The sequence below is a fragment of the Bolinopsis microptera genome, chromosome 9 (genome assembly GCF_026151205.1).
Source record: "Bolinopsis microptera isolate Bmic1 chromosome 9, MBARI_Bmic_1.0, whole genome shotgun sequence".
NCBI classification, from domain to species: domain Eukaryota; kingdom Metazoa; phylum Ctenophora; class Tentaculata; order Lobata; family Bolinopsidae; genus Bolinopsis; species Bolinopsis microptera.
In genome coordinates, this window is record NC_087080.1 from 6,791,725 (window position 1) to 6,807,940 (window position 16,216).

Genomic DNA, 16,216 nt, shown 5'->3' on the forward strand with positions numbered 1-16,216 from the left:
TTTCATTTCAAGGATCCTCTAGGATGTCACAAATTTCGCTCTAAATCTCGTTACTATTACGTAAAACAATTAGTACTCCTACTATTAATCTCACTAAACGTGTAAACTCCCTCGCTATAATATAGCGAGGGAGTTATATTATAATAGAAGGCCCACAAAACGGCCCCAGTATAACTGATAGCTAGACTCACAAGTTTCAGTAAACTCCTGATCCACGACCCTCTCCTCCACCAAAAAACCCAAGAAATTCTTCCAGTTCTCCTCCTTCTGCTGCTCCGTCTCGCACTCCTCGTGGTACTTGAACGGTAGCTCTTTCTCCCTGCACACTTCCACCAGTGCTATCAGTGGGGCAGCAGTCTGCAGGTCCCGGACCAGGGACCTCACCAGGGGCTTCTGGGCCTTTACTAGCTTGTTGTTCATCCATCGTATGAAGGTGTGAGCTTGGATACGCGGGGAGTTTTGCATCGTCTGTTTACTTTTTGCAGTGTTGTGATTATGTGGATTCAGAGGGGATACGTAGGGGGGCATTCACAGGGTACCCTGATATTTTACTCTTATCTTTTCAACGGGATTTGCTGGTGTATCTCGTTATTTTTAAAGAGATATTGCGGTCTGATCTATCTTGTTGGAAGAGAGAATCAGAGAATGGAGCAGTGATTTCTGGATCTTCTTGCTAGAGAGCTAGAGTAACGTGTCACACACAGAGATTAACAGTAAAATAAGTTATATATAACAAGCGGTGTAATATATGAAATATATCACTAGTGCACTGAAATCCGGATCAAATTTTGCTAAAATAAGCAAACAAAAAATAAACTTTAGCTACGAATAAATTCTTACGATCGATAAATTAAACATAGTAAACTCAAAAACAAGTGTCCCGTGATAAAGGAATGATTGTAGCGTACTACGTTCGTATGATAATAAATATTAAAGGTAAAAGTAAAATGAGGCTTTCTGATGTTTTAAACAGAAATGTCTCAATATACTGGACTTAGTAGATGATATTGTGTTTTAATGTAAAGGAAGGTTAGTTGCAGCCTGTAGGAAAATTAACACTTGAGTAACACAATCTATCTCTTTAAAAAAAATCTATGTCGGACAGTAATCTGTCAACTGTTATAATATTTTGAATAAAGCTAGAAGCAGTATAACGTATTTATAAGTCAATGATGCATATCTAAAAATTTAGAATATGGAAAATGACAATAAAGATGAACTGGTTTTTTGTACTTGATGATAAAAATAAGCCCTAAAAATAAACCCTCTAGACCAATAAAAAGGCCATAAAAGCGAATGGTAGAAGATCAAGAATGTAACACTGAGTAAAGGAAGTAGAACTTGTCTTCCTAAGCAATAATCAGCCTAGCTTAGCTACAACCTTATTTGGAAAAGTGCCCATTATGTAAACAAAAACTGTGCACAGTCTATGCAATGATGTCGTCATACATGATACTTGTCTACGTTACAACTTCTTGGTGCCTCAGTATGTATAGACCAGGTGTTTAGTATGGTGAACCACCGCATATTATGCTAAATCTAGAGTAAGTTATACTGAACATGAATATTGTGCTAACACTGAAAATAACCACGAAATCTTGTTTCAAGCTACTGTTCTAACTGGCTACATAACAACTAAACACTATAACGGAACGAACCAAAGATTAATCTAAAATACTACTTTATACTTTATCAAAACCACTCCCAGATACAATACCACACAAAATGTAACAGACCGACTTTCCGCGGTACAATATCTTTCATAACAACACAACTTTCAACAATACAACTCAAAGAAACTAATTAAGTTTTCACAGTTCTGAATAACGTCATGAGAAGGTACGGCGTAACGCTCAGCATTCCCGGCACAGACATATATAATAATAATATCTTACAATACAAAAACACAACAACAATAGCGCACACAGCTAACTTTGCATATAAAAACTACATGGGTCCAATGCAATGGTAGGAGTCCGCCATATTGTCTTAACCGGAAGGGAGAGCGAGCGAGAGAGAGAGAGTGAGAGAGAGAGAGAGAGAGAGAGAGAGAGAGAGAGAGAGAGAGATAGAGAAAATGTGTACTCTCTTAGCTGTTAGCGTTCTTTCTGCGCTAACAACTGATATTTTAATGGCCGTGAGTTACACATATCCCCCAGCAGCTACAGTTACAGCTTTATGCCGTGCTAGAGGTACCAATTACGTTGTTGCACAGTGCAAGTGGTCACGTTGAGTGAATTGGGTTCTAAAGAGAGAAAGAGAAAGAGTCTAGGTTGCATGTGCTGCACTAATTTATACCGCTCGATCCCTGGGTTAAGTAGTATCTCAATTGTTCTCTTCATAACATGTTACAGCTTTACAGGCGCTTGTTTCATAACAAGTTACAGCTTTACAGGCGCTTGTTTCATAACATGTTACAGCTTTACAGGCGCTTGTTTCATAACATGTTACAGCTTTACAGGCGCTTGTTTCATAACATGTTACAGCTTTACAGGCGCTTGTTTCATAACATGTTACAGCTTTACAGGCGCTTGTTTCATAACATGTTACAGCTTTACAGGCGCTTGTTTCATAACATGTTACAGCTTTACAGGCGCTTGTTTCATAACATGTTACAGCTTTACAGGCGCTTGTTTCATAACAAGTTACAGCTTTACAGGCGCTTGTTTCATAACAAGTTACAGCTTTACAGGCGCTTGTTTCATAACAAGTTACAGCTTTACAGGCGCTTGTTTCATAACATGTTACAGCTTTACAGGCGCTTGTTTCATAACAAGTTACAGCTTTACAGGCGCTTGTTTCATAACAAGTTACAGCTTTACAGGCGCTTGTTTCATAACAAGTTACAGCTTTACAGGCGCTTGTTTCATAACAAGTTACAGCTTTACAGGCGCTTGTTTCATAACAAGTTACAGCTTTACAGGCGCTTGTTTCATAACATGTTACAGCTTTACAGGCGCTTGTTTCATAACAAGTTACAGCTTTACAGGCGCTTGTTTCATAACAAGTTACAGCTTTACAGGCGCTTGTTTCATAACAAGTTACAGCTTTACAGGCGCTTGTTTCATAACATGTTACAGCTTTACAGGCGCTTGTTTCATAACATGTTACAGCTTTACAGGCGCTTGTTTCATAACAAGTTACAGCTTTACAGGCGCTTGTTTCATAACAAGTTACAGCTTTACAGGCGCTTGTTTCATAACAAGTTACAGCTTTACAGGCGCTGTTTCATAACAAGTTACAGCTTTACTGGCGCTTGTTTCATAACAGGTTACAGCTTTACAGGCGCTTGTTTCATAACAGGTTACAGCTTTACAGGCGCTTGTTTCATAACAAGTTACAGCTTTACAGGCGCTGTTTCATAACAAGTTACAGCTTTACTGGCGCTTGTTTCATAACAAGTTACAGGTTTACAGGCGCTTGTTTCATAACAGGTTACAGCTTTACAGGCGCTTGTTATGAACCTGGATTTGTTAAGACTGAACAAAGCTTCCTTAGTTCTCTTATACAGCTGTTATACACAGCTATCTGTACTGATTATGGCCAGATAATATAGCGTATTATAGTGTATGCCCTACGATTTACTAAGTATATCGTGAACAACCAGAAGCTGAGTATTGAGATATAGCCTCACTTCACAGGATCTGCTGCAGGTATTCAACAAGTTTCTTGTAACTGCAGCGGGGGCCATCCAGTCTTATATGGGCCACCCTGGATTATTCATACATGTAGTTGCAGCCTGATACGAATAACCATCTTATTTAACCGATCGTTAACAATATAAAATATACAATATACATCCAGTCTTATATGGGCCACCCTGGATTATTCATACATGTAGTTGCAGCCTGATACGAATAACCATCTTATTTAACCGATCGTTAACAATATAAAATATACAATATACATCCAGTCTTATATGGGCCACCCTGGATTATTCATACTATGTAGTTGCAGCCTGATACGAATAACCATCTTATTTAACCGATCGTTAACAATATAAAATATACAATATACATGCAAGAAACAGGTAGTGGGTGCCATAACAAGGTACAATAAAAACAGGCGACAGTAATCACACACAGATAGTACAAAGGAAATTAAATAATTTACACGATTAAAATCATCACTACACCAGCTCCTGCTCGTATTATAATCACACGAATAAAAGCAAGCAAAGGGGGGAAAAGAGGAGGAGGAGGAGGAGAACGGTTAAATATATGACGAGGAGAGCAACCTGTAGTAGGTCTACACACTGGACATAATGTAGGTGTGTCGTTAGTGAGGCTATTGTGGGGAGGCAGTGGAGAGAATGACGCGACGGGGAAATCACCATCGTACCACCACTCTGAAAGAGAAGATAGCACTGTACTATAACACACACACACACACACACACATACACATTACACGTGTGGTAGGTGATGAGTATCATGGGGCGGCGTGTCACGTGTTCTATAACAAGAGCCCGGTATGATGGTTATTTATACATAGTGCCCACTTTATAACACATGAATATATTAATGGCAGTGAGGGTGGGGAGGCAGCAGGCGTGGAAACTAAGTGAAACTCAGGTCTCGGACAATCTTACATGAATAAATTCACACGAATCTCACGTGCTGCAAAGTGCAGATTTCATTTAGATGAACTAAGTGAGAACAAAAGAACGCTCAATTTCTAAAATATTTCAAGAATGAAAAACTAAAGGGGGCACTCACTGTCCAAGTTGAAGCACAAACAAAGATATAAAAAATTCAGAAAACTGAATTCAAGTTTTTAAAGAACTCTAAAAATGTAAAACAAAGGGCTCTCCCTATCGGAGTTTAAACACAAACAAACAGAAACAAGTTATCGAAAAAGCAGACGAAATAGCTTACAAAATAAAAATTGGAATACATAATAAAGAAACACACTACAACGTCCGGTCCGTCCTAATGGCGTAGCTGCGTAGATTAAAGCGGAGCTGATGGTATATATATATATATAATAGACAGATGAACCAAGAGTAAGTAACCAGAGTAAGAGAGAGTACTGTAAATATATATATGCTAGCTCCAAGCAGCAGAGCTAATACAATTCTCAGTCGTAGCATAGGTACAGGACAAATGGTTTAATATCGTAATTGTATAATGTATCCTGGATACAGTGTTTAGATTTGAGGGAGGGAGTATTATAAGTGAACGTAAAGTATTTTAAATGGAACGTAAGGCAAGAACTTTCTACTAGGGAAATTTGTAAATTTAGGATTCGATCACCGTGGTTAAGTAAGACAGGTGCAGTCAACAGTTTTAGTTAAATACCAAAATTATACGTTTTGAGATATAACAAAGTAGGTAGGACAGCAGACTTAAATATAACCAATACTGAGTACTGATGCAATGTAGAAATGACGTAAAACTGGAATGACATGTGGCAGCGATCAGCTAATAACCCTGTGGTAACGACCAATCAAATTCGTAAATCGCAGTCACGTGTCTAAACAAATGACGTGACTCCTCCCGATATTGAAGTATATTTTACTTACACATAGCAGTTAAGTTGATCCCTTCAGCGGACATGAATTCAAGAGCAATAGACAGGTTTTCCAGTTTCTGAGCGTTGGATTTGGGAGATTTGTGGTATTTAAGTTGTACACCAGTGAGATATTCCAGTAGGATTAACAGGGTGACTCCACTTTCCAAGTCTAAGGGAAAAAGGGTGGTTTAGATTTGTTGGGAAGATAAATTATTGTTGTTCCCTATCTCGTATTAAAGCAATTATACTAATTTTAACAGATTAACTAATTAACCAATTAACTAATTAAAAGATTAACTAATAAGCAAATTAACTAATAGGCAAATTAACTGATCTAATTTTTAATTATGGACTAACTAAACGTATTACAACTGTCAAATTATATAATTAATTATTGAATATAACAACTGATTGTTTGCCCATACCAATGAAGATGTCGTCAATAAGCGGGGATCCCCTGCGGTTGAGGGCACTGTTGCACCACCTGGTAAAAGTCATCTCCTGGATCTCCAGGAACCTACCCCGCTCCACTTTGTGGTCTATGAGTACAGACATTGCGGCCTTCCCGGTCACACGGGAAATTTACTTTACCTAAACTTTGTTGGGAGACGATGAATAAACGAATAAACTGTAAATTGAACGCTTTGAAAATATATGTTCTTAACTATGATCTGAGTCTGTAGGAAGGTTTTGGAAATATATGATTGATACAAATGATTTTCGAGACCTGCTCATGTTCATTGCACAATTACATCAAGCAGCTGATAAGGTTATCATATTTGATGATGGTGTGCAGCCTTGTACCTAATTACATAACTAAAACATTATCCATAGTATAATTCGAAAGATTATTTCTGCCTGTATGTACAACAATTGAATTGTGTTTACATTTAAATCGGCTGGATCTTCTGTAAAGATGAACTCTTTTTGATGCGATTAAAACTTTCTTCTATAGAGCACTACTAGCTAATTTCTTGTTTCATTAATTAAATACTTTCAAAAGAGTCTTTAAATTTAACAGATGCTAGACACCACAGGTCAGATATCAATTACCGTTTAAGGGGGCCGGGGGGGGGGGGGTCCCAGCAACAACCGATTTGACCAAATTTACTATTCAAATCAACGCTTCAGTAAATTTAATGTTTCAGTTGTCATAGTGACGACCAAAACCAAGAAACATCTGCTAACTTTTAATTTCCAGGATATGATCGTGAATTCATATTATCTGGTGAATGGTGTAAATATAGTGGTATTTTAAACTTTAGCTTAAAATTAAAAATATCATTCCTAGCCAAAATTATTGCCAATCAAAGGTCAGCGCTTATGTGCGAGCGATTTTCATCTTTTTTTCTATCTTCTACCTTTTTTGAGCGATCACGCTGAAACATTCAGGATGTGTTCTAGGGATCATTTAGCCGAATTTCGAGATAGGCTTTAGAATTTTTTTTTTGATTTTGAAAATCTTCGACTTGGAAGAATCGTCCAAAAATTAGGTCCAAGATTTTTAAAATCGAATAAAAAAATTTCTACGGTCTATCTCAAAATTCGGTTTGATTGATTTTTTAATTGACCCCTAGATTGATTGATTGGGGGACTGGTCCGTAGTACCAGCCAATGTTTACTCAAAAGTAATATATAATTGAAATAAGTTTAGACTCGATTTTCAGGGCGCATGATCAATAATTACTTGTGCAATACAATTACACATAAGCGAAGAGAGATATAATATATATATATATAATACTCCAAAAATCATTATTGTGAATGGATAATTTTATTTATTGAACCATATGATAGACCGTCATGTCCCAGTTCAATTTTCAATTAAACAAATAATCAAATAATGTGGGACAATTTTGGAAAACTTAACTAAGGTATAACTAGCAAAACTGCATGTTTTGTTCTAGAAACACACTTTTTTTCACAGTATGATGATATTTTGTAGACATTTGTGATGATGTGATGTAACAAATTTTACTTAAATACTTTACTTTTAATAATAATAATAATAATTCTATACAGTTACATAATTGAAACAATTATGGCCCCTTATTGTGGGCAGAGTATGTGTCTTTGTTGAAGTGTCCTGATATAAACTTATCTGAGTGACTGCATTAAAATAATTTAAGGAGAGCAGTGGCGTAACGTTGCCTGTTGGCCCCCCCCCCCCCCCCCCCCCCCCCCCGCCGGAAAGGCACCCCCCTGTCGGCGCCCCCTCCCCTTTTGGTGCCCCTCCCTAAAATTGAACAAATTAGGTGATTTTAGAGGATACGCCGGTAAAATCTCTAAAAAAGTGTGTATCTAGAGCAAAACGCGCAGTTTTGCTAGTACTTTAGTTAAGTTTTCGAAATTGACGCACATTCAAACGACGATTTGGCGCCCCCCTAAGACGGCGCCCCCCTGCACAGCGGGGTCAACGGGGCGCTTCGTTACGCCACTGAAGGAGAGTTCTCTTAAAACTTTAAGACAATAGGAATAAATACTAGGACCTAGTAACATCAAAACAACTTATTACTTTTACTTTACTTTACTTTTACTTTCAGAGATTCTATTGGCGTATTGTCTAACATGCAACATTATGCCACTATGATTGTTGATCACGTAAAGTAAAGACTTTTTCACAACAAGATTACAATCCATAGCAGGGGTGTAGGGAGATGGGGGCAGGGAAGTGACCGCCACCCCTCATCCCCCTCCCCCCCCCCTCGGCTCCCCCCCCCCCCCCCATAAATCTGGGCTAGGGACAAAAAGGGGCCAAGTTTTTTTGGCCTCATTTGACTTGTAGGTTTTGAGTTGGACTCGTCGACGGTCCAATATATGGAACAGATATTTTACGAGTATCACCCGTTAACATTTGACCTATCCTATCTACAGTATAGTCTAACTGCACGATCGTTGCCCCTTGCAGTCCAAATCTACATTCCTCATTGCTAAAATTCATTCCTTAGAAAAAACAACAGCATATTGCTGGAGTTATCATTTCACATTGCTAGATTTGAATGCTGGAAGCAAATTTTAAATTGTTTCAAACAGTATACACATAATGTCACAATGACCCTATATAAAAATAACCCTTCAAAAATTCAATATTTTGAAAATCACCCTTGGCCTTGCGGCTCCAAGTTCAAATCTAAACTGTCTATATTGACAAAGTTCTTTCTCGCCCCTCTGTCTCCCCGGAGAGAAATAACCGTCGTTCTTAAGATTTCGAAACGAAGGCGCTTCCTAATGTATCCCAAAGCATCTGAGTACCTCTGCCCTGTGTGGTATTCCATCTTACTAGCCAGCTTCTTTACTAGTCTTTCAGCTTCACCACCCATTCCACCAGACGTTGAGAAAACTAACGGCGTGAAGCTTCCTTTCTCTACTTCCAGGACCCTTGCATTGTAACACCGTCTTTTCTCATTTTCATGGGACTGGTACATTGCTGGGATCGATTTGCTTGCATTGGAGGGGACAGGGGCATGGAATACCCTTACATCAAAAAATGCCCTCTCTGAAGCATTCCAAATCGATCTTGCAGAAATGTCCAGCCTAGCTTGGTCTTATCTATCTCCTAGGACTGTTCCCTTTGGCAGCTCTAGACCATCAACTGGAAGAAGAACTGGTTCAGTCTGCACATCCTTGCATTTCACAAAGGTGTTTGCAAAGGTGTCTCTCTGGAAGCAAATTGTCTGAAAATTTTTCGCAAGAATACAATATTGAATATGTATTTTGAGAACTATTATTATTTCGCAAAAGCTGCCTACAGGCCATCTGGCCCTGATATGCATTTAAAATCATATCATTTGAATCGCTCTTGAAACTGTGTAAGTCAAGAAAACAACAAATTTTTTTCAAGAAAACAACAAATTTTTTATTTAAATCAATTATAGCAACAATTTGAAAAACAATAGTGAAACAATTTTTTAGTGAAACAGATTTAACATTTTATCCTTTTTTTTACAATCACAATAAAATAATATTTATAAGCCTCCGTTTTGAAAATTCTAAATTTCAATATATCCGCATTTCTATTTAAAGTTCAATTGTATGTATGTAATTCAAAAGCTGGCCGTCAAAGCCGCGCATTCATGAAAACAGGATTAACTTGTTTTTAGTTATACGACAAATTAAATTTAAAACTATCCGTGGTTTTTAAAATAAATTATAATCTTACCTAAGCACTAAGGCTAAATCCAAAGCAGCTGCTTCATAAAAGTTACTTTTAGATCATAATATATCGTCAATTCTAAATATTTACAGTGCAACATTTCATTTATCTATAAATATGAAATAGTAAATAAGGATGATAATTAATCACTCTACACTCGACTGTCACGTGACTTTTTCAACCCGTTCTCTCGCTGGCCTTGAACGACTATTCGAAACCCTAACCCTCTTATCTGATCCCAACCCTAACCCTAACCCAATCCTTAACAAAAGCATATGCTGAAACCCTAACCCTAACGAGAAATTAGACTAACTTCCTTATACGGTCATATCACGTGATCGAGACAGTTTTTCGCCTATATCTCGTCAGGGGAGCATTTTAACCCTATGTCATGGGGGGCCCGGTGATTCGGAATCCAGAATCAGCGTCCGAAAATACATCGATTGAAGTTGGTTTCAACTGTCGGGGGCCTTTTTAGAAGTAAAACAAAATTTTTAAAACAAAATTTTTATTTACCACAAAACAATCAATACATATTTAATATTATTATACATTTACAAATAAATCTAAATTTAAATTCAGCTATATACACAATACACAGCCCGCCGCGCAGACAGCCACACATTGCTGAGAGATTCTCTGGTGCAGTTGTAAGCGCCGCGCGCGTGAGGTTTGTTATCTTACAATTACATGTCACGATATATTATTAATTATCAGAGAATTTTAGAAGCAAAATAATAATTGCATATTGGGAAAATTTCGGTCGTTAACGCAGTATAGGGCGTGGACACTGCAATGCTAATAACGGAAAATTTTGAGGCACGAGTTTCATTCAGCTACCCAATTTATATGTGACATGTACTGTATTAAATTCAGATAAATGTTAGTAACAATCGACCCCAACATTGTGCAACTGTAAACTGCAAAATGTTAACGTCGATTATCATTAAATCACATCTCGCAAGTTACTAATTCTTTGCACTATATATGTTACGTCACTATAGCATATGTCATTCATATTGTACGTTATTGGTTATATAAGATAAAAATAAACATTTTATAATTGTTTCAATGTTCAACACTGCTAAAAAACAAATACCTACTTGCCCATCGATTAAGCAGTCGCCAAAACAAGGCTCAAAGTTAATTTACCTTCACACCTCGTTTTGGAGACTGGAGGATGTCAATAGATAAATAATGGATAACATTAATACTGAATATGATGGATAATCAGTAATATCAATAAAATCCACAATCACTAATCATGTTTTCGATGGGCAAGCACTCGCAACTGGATGCTGAAACAAACGGCGCAAGTCTTGCACCGTTCATGCAGCATACGTCGCGAGATATCATGAGCTCCGCTAACTCTGCGATTCTAACGGATGAATTAGGCTACCCCGACAGAAACACAGGTAACAGGGGGTTGTGGAAGGACACGAACACTGTTCGTTAACTCGTACCCCGGGTACCCCCTATATAGATCTATGTCCCGCATGTCCCGCATCGAAGATCGACTGTAGAGTGATTTAGTACGCTCGAGTAAATAAGCGTACTCCAGCCCCTACAAGCATCAATTCTTACAATAATGTCACAATGACCCTATATAAAAAGAAAAACTAAACCCTCAAACAACTCAAAGTTTTGAAAATCACCCTTGGCCTTGCGGCTCCAAGTTCAAATCTAAACTGTCTATATTGACAAAGTTCTTTTTTGCATTTTATACTTGTTGCTTTTCAATAAATATCGCGTCAATGTGTACGTCTGAATGTTTATGTTTTGTGTAAACTGAATCCAATTGAGACTAGTAACAAGGATAAGGACCCAAGTGCCTGTACGGCTTTTTTGGACCCCTGTACTGTGGACCACTACTCTTGAAATCGCTCTACTACATTGAACATGTTTATAACTGTTATATAATATATATAATAACGTCATTTGACAATTATTATCATTAATCTACAATCTAGTCTAAATGTCTTGCTGTGGGGAGGAGTAAACGCTTCACATTAAAATACTTACAACACAGTGCTGATTTACAATTATCTATATGTTGGTCTTTTCTTATCTCTTAGATTAGCTAACTTATAGAATTGCGCTGCTCAAGCCACCTTTACCTTATAGCTATACATTTTCTGGAATATTCCGTACATCCCGTACATTAGTGTTACATATTCTTAATAGTGCTTCTATCAACCTTGCTATTAATCTACGATCTATCAACGGTTACCTGTTTTGACATTCCATTAATTAGTCAATTTAACTGTCACATTTGAGATTTATCTGTTATCTGATGGGTTCAAAATCGATATTCACATTTTCTAAAATTGACGATACTCCTCGTATTGATTCTTACTTTTCTTCTGACAGTGCTTTCTCTCAAAGTGAATCTATTAAACGTGCACTAAATTCAAGTGCAAATAGTTCTGATAGTATAACTAGTGAATCTGGCAAAGAACCTCCGGCTAAAATGCCAGTTACTCACAACTTTCAGTCCAGTATTCGTTTTGATGTTGATAAAGCAAGTGATAACCCGTCCGAACTTACGGATTTAAAATCTCTTATTGTTAGCTTGCACAGTAAATTTGATCAACATCTAAGTGAGATTAATCCTCAACTTCAAGATATTAATAAACGTTTATCAGCTCTTGAAGAGCATTCCAATACGAATATTAGTTCTGTAACTCAACTTAGAGAGCGTGTAGTGCAGATCGAGCAGAGCGAGTCGAACCTTGAACAGAGAGTCAGAGAGCTTGAGTCAGTTGGGAGTGAGGGTAGAGAGGATCGAGAGGAGTGGAAGTGGAGTCCCACAGGATCTGACCGAGTTTCCGTAAAACTTTTAGGTGATTCCAACTCCTCAGGTAAGATCAAGTTTGGGGACGGCAAAGGAACACTCGGTCCCGCACTTCCAGGGTCCAGTGTTCACTGCCCAACACTCTCCAACCTCACTAACCCAGATTCCCAAGAGTTCGAGAACGTTTCAGATGTCGTGATTGCAGTAGGGACAAACGACCTCAGACAGCAAGGCAGCAAACCCGAGGAGCTGGTGGAGAACACCTTCACCTACGTTGCAGCTCTGCTGAAGAAACGCCCCGAGATTCACGTCCTCCTCCCTGGAGTCCTTCCTATCTGCACGCCTGGTAGTGAGACTAACTCAAAAGTTAAGTTATATAATCATTTTATCAAGACTATGTGTAACTCCCACATTCGATTAACCTACATTGATACCAAAGTCTTTATGGCAATGATGGATCTCTGAAAACTGGACTTGCAATGGGTACTGAAGACCCCCTTCATCTAAATACCAGTGGTTTAAAGTTGTATTTTAGTAGGATAAAGTATGCTTTACGTGCCCGTCATGACCTCCCAAATTCCAGGAGAGTGAAAAGTAACACGAGCCCTAGACCCAGGATTAGAGCAGGAGGAGAAGAGCAGATGGATGCTGAACAAGGATCTCAGAATGACAGAGGTGGAAATAGCTACCACAGAGGACGGGGAGGGGGAACTCGCAGAGGACGGAACTCCAACAGAGGAAGAGGATGAACGGTATATCTCACTCTATCCCACGGTCAGAGTGTTGTGTTCTAAATTATAAACCACTTTACAAAGCTTAATTCTGAGTAGCATCTTCCTTTTCCTAGTACGCAGTGTAACGTTATAATTTTTACTTAATTTAGGAGCTTCTGTCCCCCCACAATTTTTGCGATATCTCGTGACTACCTAGTATTAAGGTATTATACTACTCATCGACTGATCGGTATATTTCCAAATCTAATAACTTCATAGCAGTTTACAATGTGCCATTTATTAGTTTTTTCATCATGTCGTACGACACATTACCCACCTTTATCAGGGTTTATCTTGCCCGCTCACAAACCTCTTCTCTTAGCAGCTTCACTGCACCATCTTGCCGGCTCATACACTCGTCACCATGTCCGGGTTCATTCACAGCAGGCACCAGGTTCAGGGGTTGGGCCGGGCTGGTCAGGCGGTGTGGTGTAGGTTGATGGGGGGGGGTTTGTTGTTGGGTGATGGTGTGTGGGCTTGGGCCAGGTGGTGGCGAGGTCAGGTTCACCTTTCACCTCTCACATCCAGCCACTTGAGCCTTTCTAGCCAGATTGATTTCCCTCTGACTTCTATATTGGAGAGTATCAGCTTAGAAGCTTATAGTATTAGGGGGACGCCCCATCACGGGATTTCTAGGACTTGTTTAAGCGTATAAAATACATTTACTATATGGGCTATAGCAGCGTTATTTCAGCAATTTCTTGTTTAATGATTCATACATCTACTAGTAATAAGATGTGTGATTGCGTGTGTTTTTATCATTTTGTTTTTTTGTCATTGTACAATAACTACTACGTCATTCTTTGCAATATTGGGAGAAACGGTACTAGACTCAATACTAGCTTTACTCGTCACGAACTTAGCGAAAATAACTTTAGAGCGGCGGCTAATTTCAGAATTTACAATGTCAGAAAATGACAGTGTAGGAGCCAGTCTTAGGGTAGGTTCTTTCAATTGCAATGGCCTCGGAAACCCCGAGAAACGTAGATCGGTTCTTGGTTGGCTACTAGCTAAACCAGAAGATATTATTATGGTACAAGAATCTCACTCTGTAGTTGAAACGGAAGACTTCTGGAGGACAATCTGGGGGGGAGATATTTATTTCAATCATGGTACCTCTAAGTCCACTGGGGTTACATTCCTGGTCAAACCCAATTCTAATATTAAAATTTGCAGTCACAGGATCATCACACAGGGACGTGTATCACTGTTAGAAATTGAGAAGGATTCCATCAAGTATTGCTTGGTAAACGTCTATTGTCCTAATAGCAATGATACTTATGTTGTAGAGAACTTGTTCCTGGAAACTCTAGGACGTACAAGGGATGATTATCGTATCTTGGCTGGGGACTGGAATACTATCTTAAATAATAATCTTGATAAATATGGTGGTAATAGTTCCCACAGTAATACTAAGCGTCAGCAATATTTGAACCAGGTGACCGCTGATCATGGCATCAGTGATATCTTCCGTCTTAGTAGGGGTAATGAGCGTGTTTATACTCACGTAAATAAACAGCACAAAACCCAAACACGCCTAGATTTCTTCCTTATAGATGATAGTCTGGTTAATTATCCGGTCTGTAACGCAGATATTAGTCATGGTTTTCGATCTGATCACAGCTACATTTCATTATCTCTACAGGGTTCCCCCATTAAACGTGGAATAGGATATTGGAAACTTAATAATAGCCATCTAAATAATGAGTCGTTTTTGAGTAATGTACGGGAGATTATCAATGAAACTGCTGACAGTAATTTTGATTCGTACTCGGGACTCTGGGACGTGATTAAAATGAAAATTAAAGATTTTGCGATCAGATTCGGAAAAAAAGAAAAGAAAGAAAAAGTTGCAAAAAAGAAAAAAATATCCTCTGATATTGAAGAGGTTAAAAAGATAACTGATTTTATGCAGAAAGATGATCTGCGCAAAAAATTGTATGACTTGGAATCCCAGCTTGATGGTATCATTAAAGCTGAGGTTAACGGGGCCATGACCAGGTCTAGGATTCAGTGGACAGAGGAGGGTGAAAGGTCCACCAAATATTTCTTCGGGCTGGAGAAAAGTAGAGCTAAAAAAAAGTCTATTACCAAACTTATTAACAGCGATCAGAGTGTACTACGCACACAGCAGGATATTTCTGAGCACGTAGTTAACTTTTATCAGGACATCTTTAGCTCTACGAATCCAAACGAGCATGAAATAACCGATTATATTAATTCCAGTAACCTAGATACTATTGATCAGGAGAACGCTGATAGGTTAGATAGGCCAATTTCCCTCCTGGAGATGGATAGTATTATCAGTAAATTTAAGAAAAATAAATCTCCAGGGTGGGACGGCCTCACTGCTGAATTCTACAAAGTATTCTGGGAGGACATTAAGAATATCCTATTTAACTCCTTTTTAGAGTCGGTTGATAATGGGGTTATGTCACCTTCACAACGTCTAGGAATTATAACACTTATCCCGAAACCTAAAACCCCCATTGAGTTAAACTATATAAAGAACTGGCGACCAATCACCCTTTTGAATGTAGACTATAAGATATTCACTCATATTATAAAAAATAGGATCTTAAGTTCACTTCCAACACTTATTAGTACAGCCCAATCCGGGTTTCAAAAAGGGAAGAGTACCAGCGATAATCTGATCTTAATGTATCTAACCTTAGAACATTACCATGAGAACCAAGAGGATACTGGTATGATTATGCAGGTCGACCTCCAACGGGCTTTCGACTCGGTCGAACATAAGTTTCTTTTCAGTGTCTTGGAAGGTATGGGGTTTGGAAATTATTTAATCAACTTGGTGAGAGTGGCATTTCACGCTGGTATGAGTTACGCTAACGTTAACGGACACCTTAGCAGCCCTGTTCACATACTTCGTGGCGTCCATCAGGGGAGCCCCCTTTCCCCAATTCTTTTCCTCCTAGTGTCCCAGGTACTTAGTAATAAGCTACAGTATAACCCTTATATTAAA

At 38.5% G+C, this 16,216-nt stretch overlaps 2 protein-coding genes across 11 annotated transcripts in view; both read right to left on the reverse strand.

Moving 5' to 3' along the window:
- Positions 1-6,111, reverse strand: part of LOC134820585 (filamin-B-like) — a 28,435-nt gene extending 22,324 nt beyond the window's left edge. Inside the window, exons 1-2 of one of the 2 annotated variants that reach the window (XM_063831051.1) lie at positions 5,939-6,111; positions 5,524-5,682 (exon numbers count right to left, since the gene is read on the reverse strand). In XM_063831051.1, the coding sequence (XP_063687121.1) occupies positions 5,524-5,682; positions 5,939-6,068 (289 nt within the window). In that variant the 5' untranslated portion in view covers positions 6,069-6,111. Of the gene's footprint in view, positions 1-191; positions 684-5,523; positions 5,683-5,938 lie in introns of those variants that run through there. The other variant, XM_063831050.1, reaches the window with a different exon arrangement.
- The window catches only part of LOC134820586 (uncharacterized), a 100,933-nt gene that overhangs the window by 59,449 nt on the left and 25,268 nt on the right, over positions 1-16,216 (reverse strand). The gene's annotated exons all lie outside the window — the stretch shown is intronic.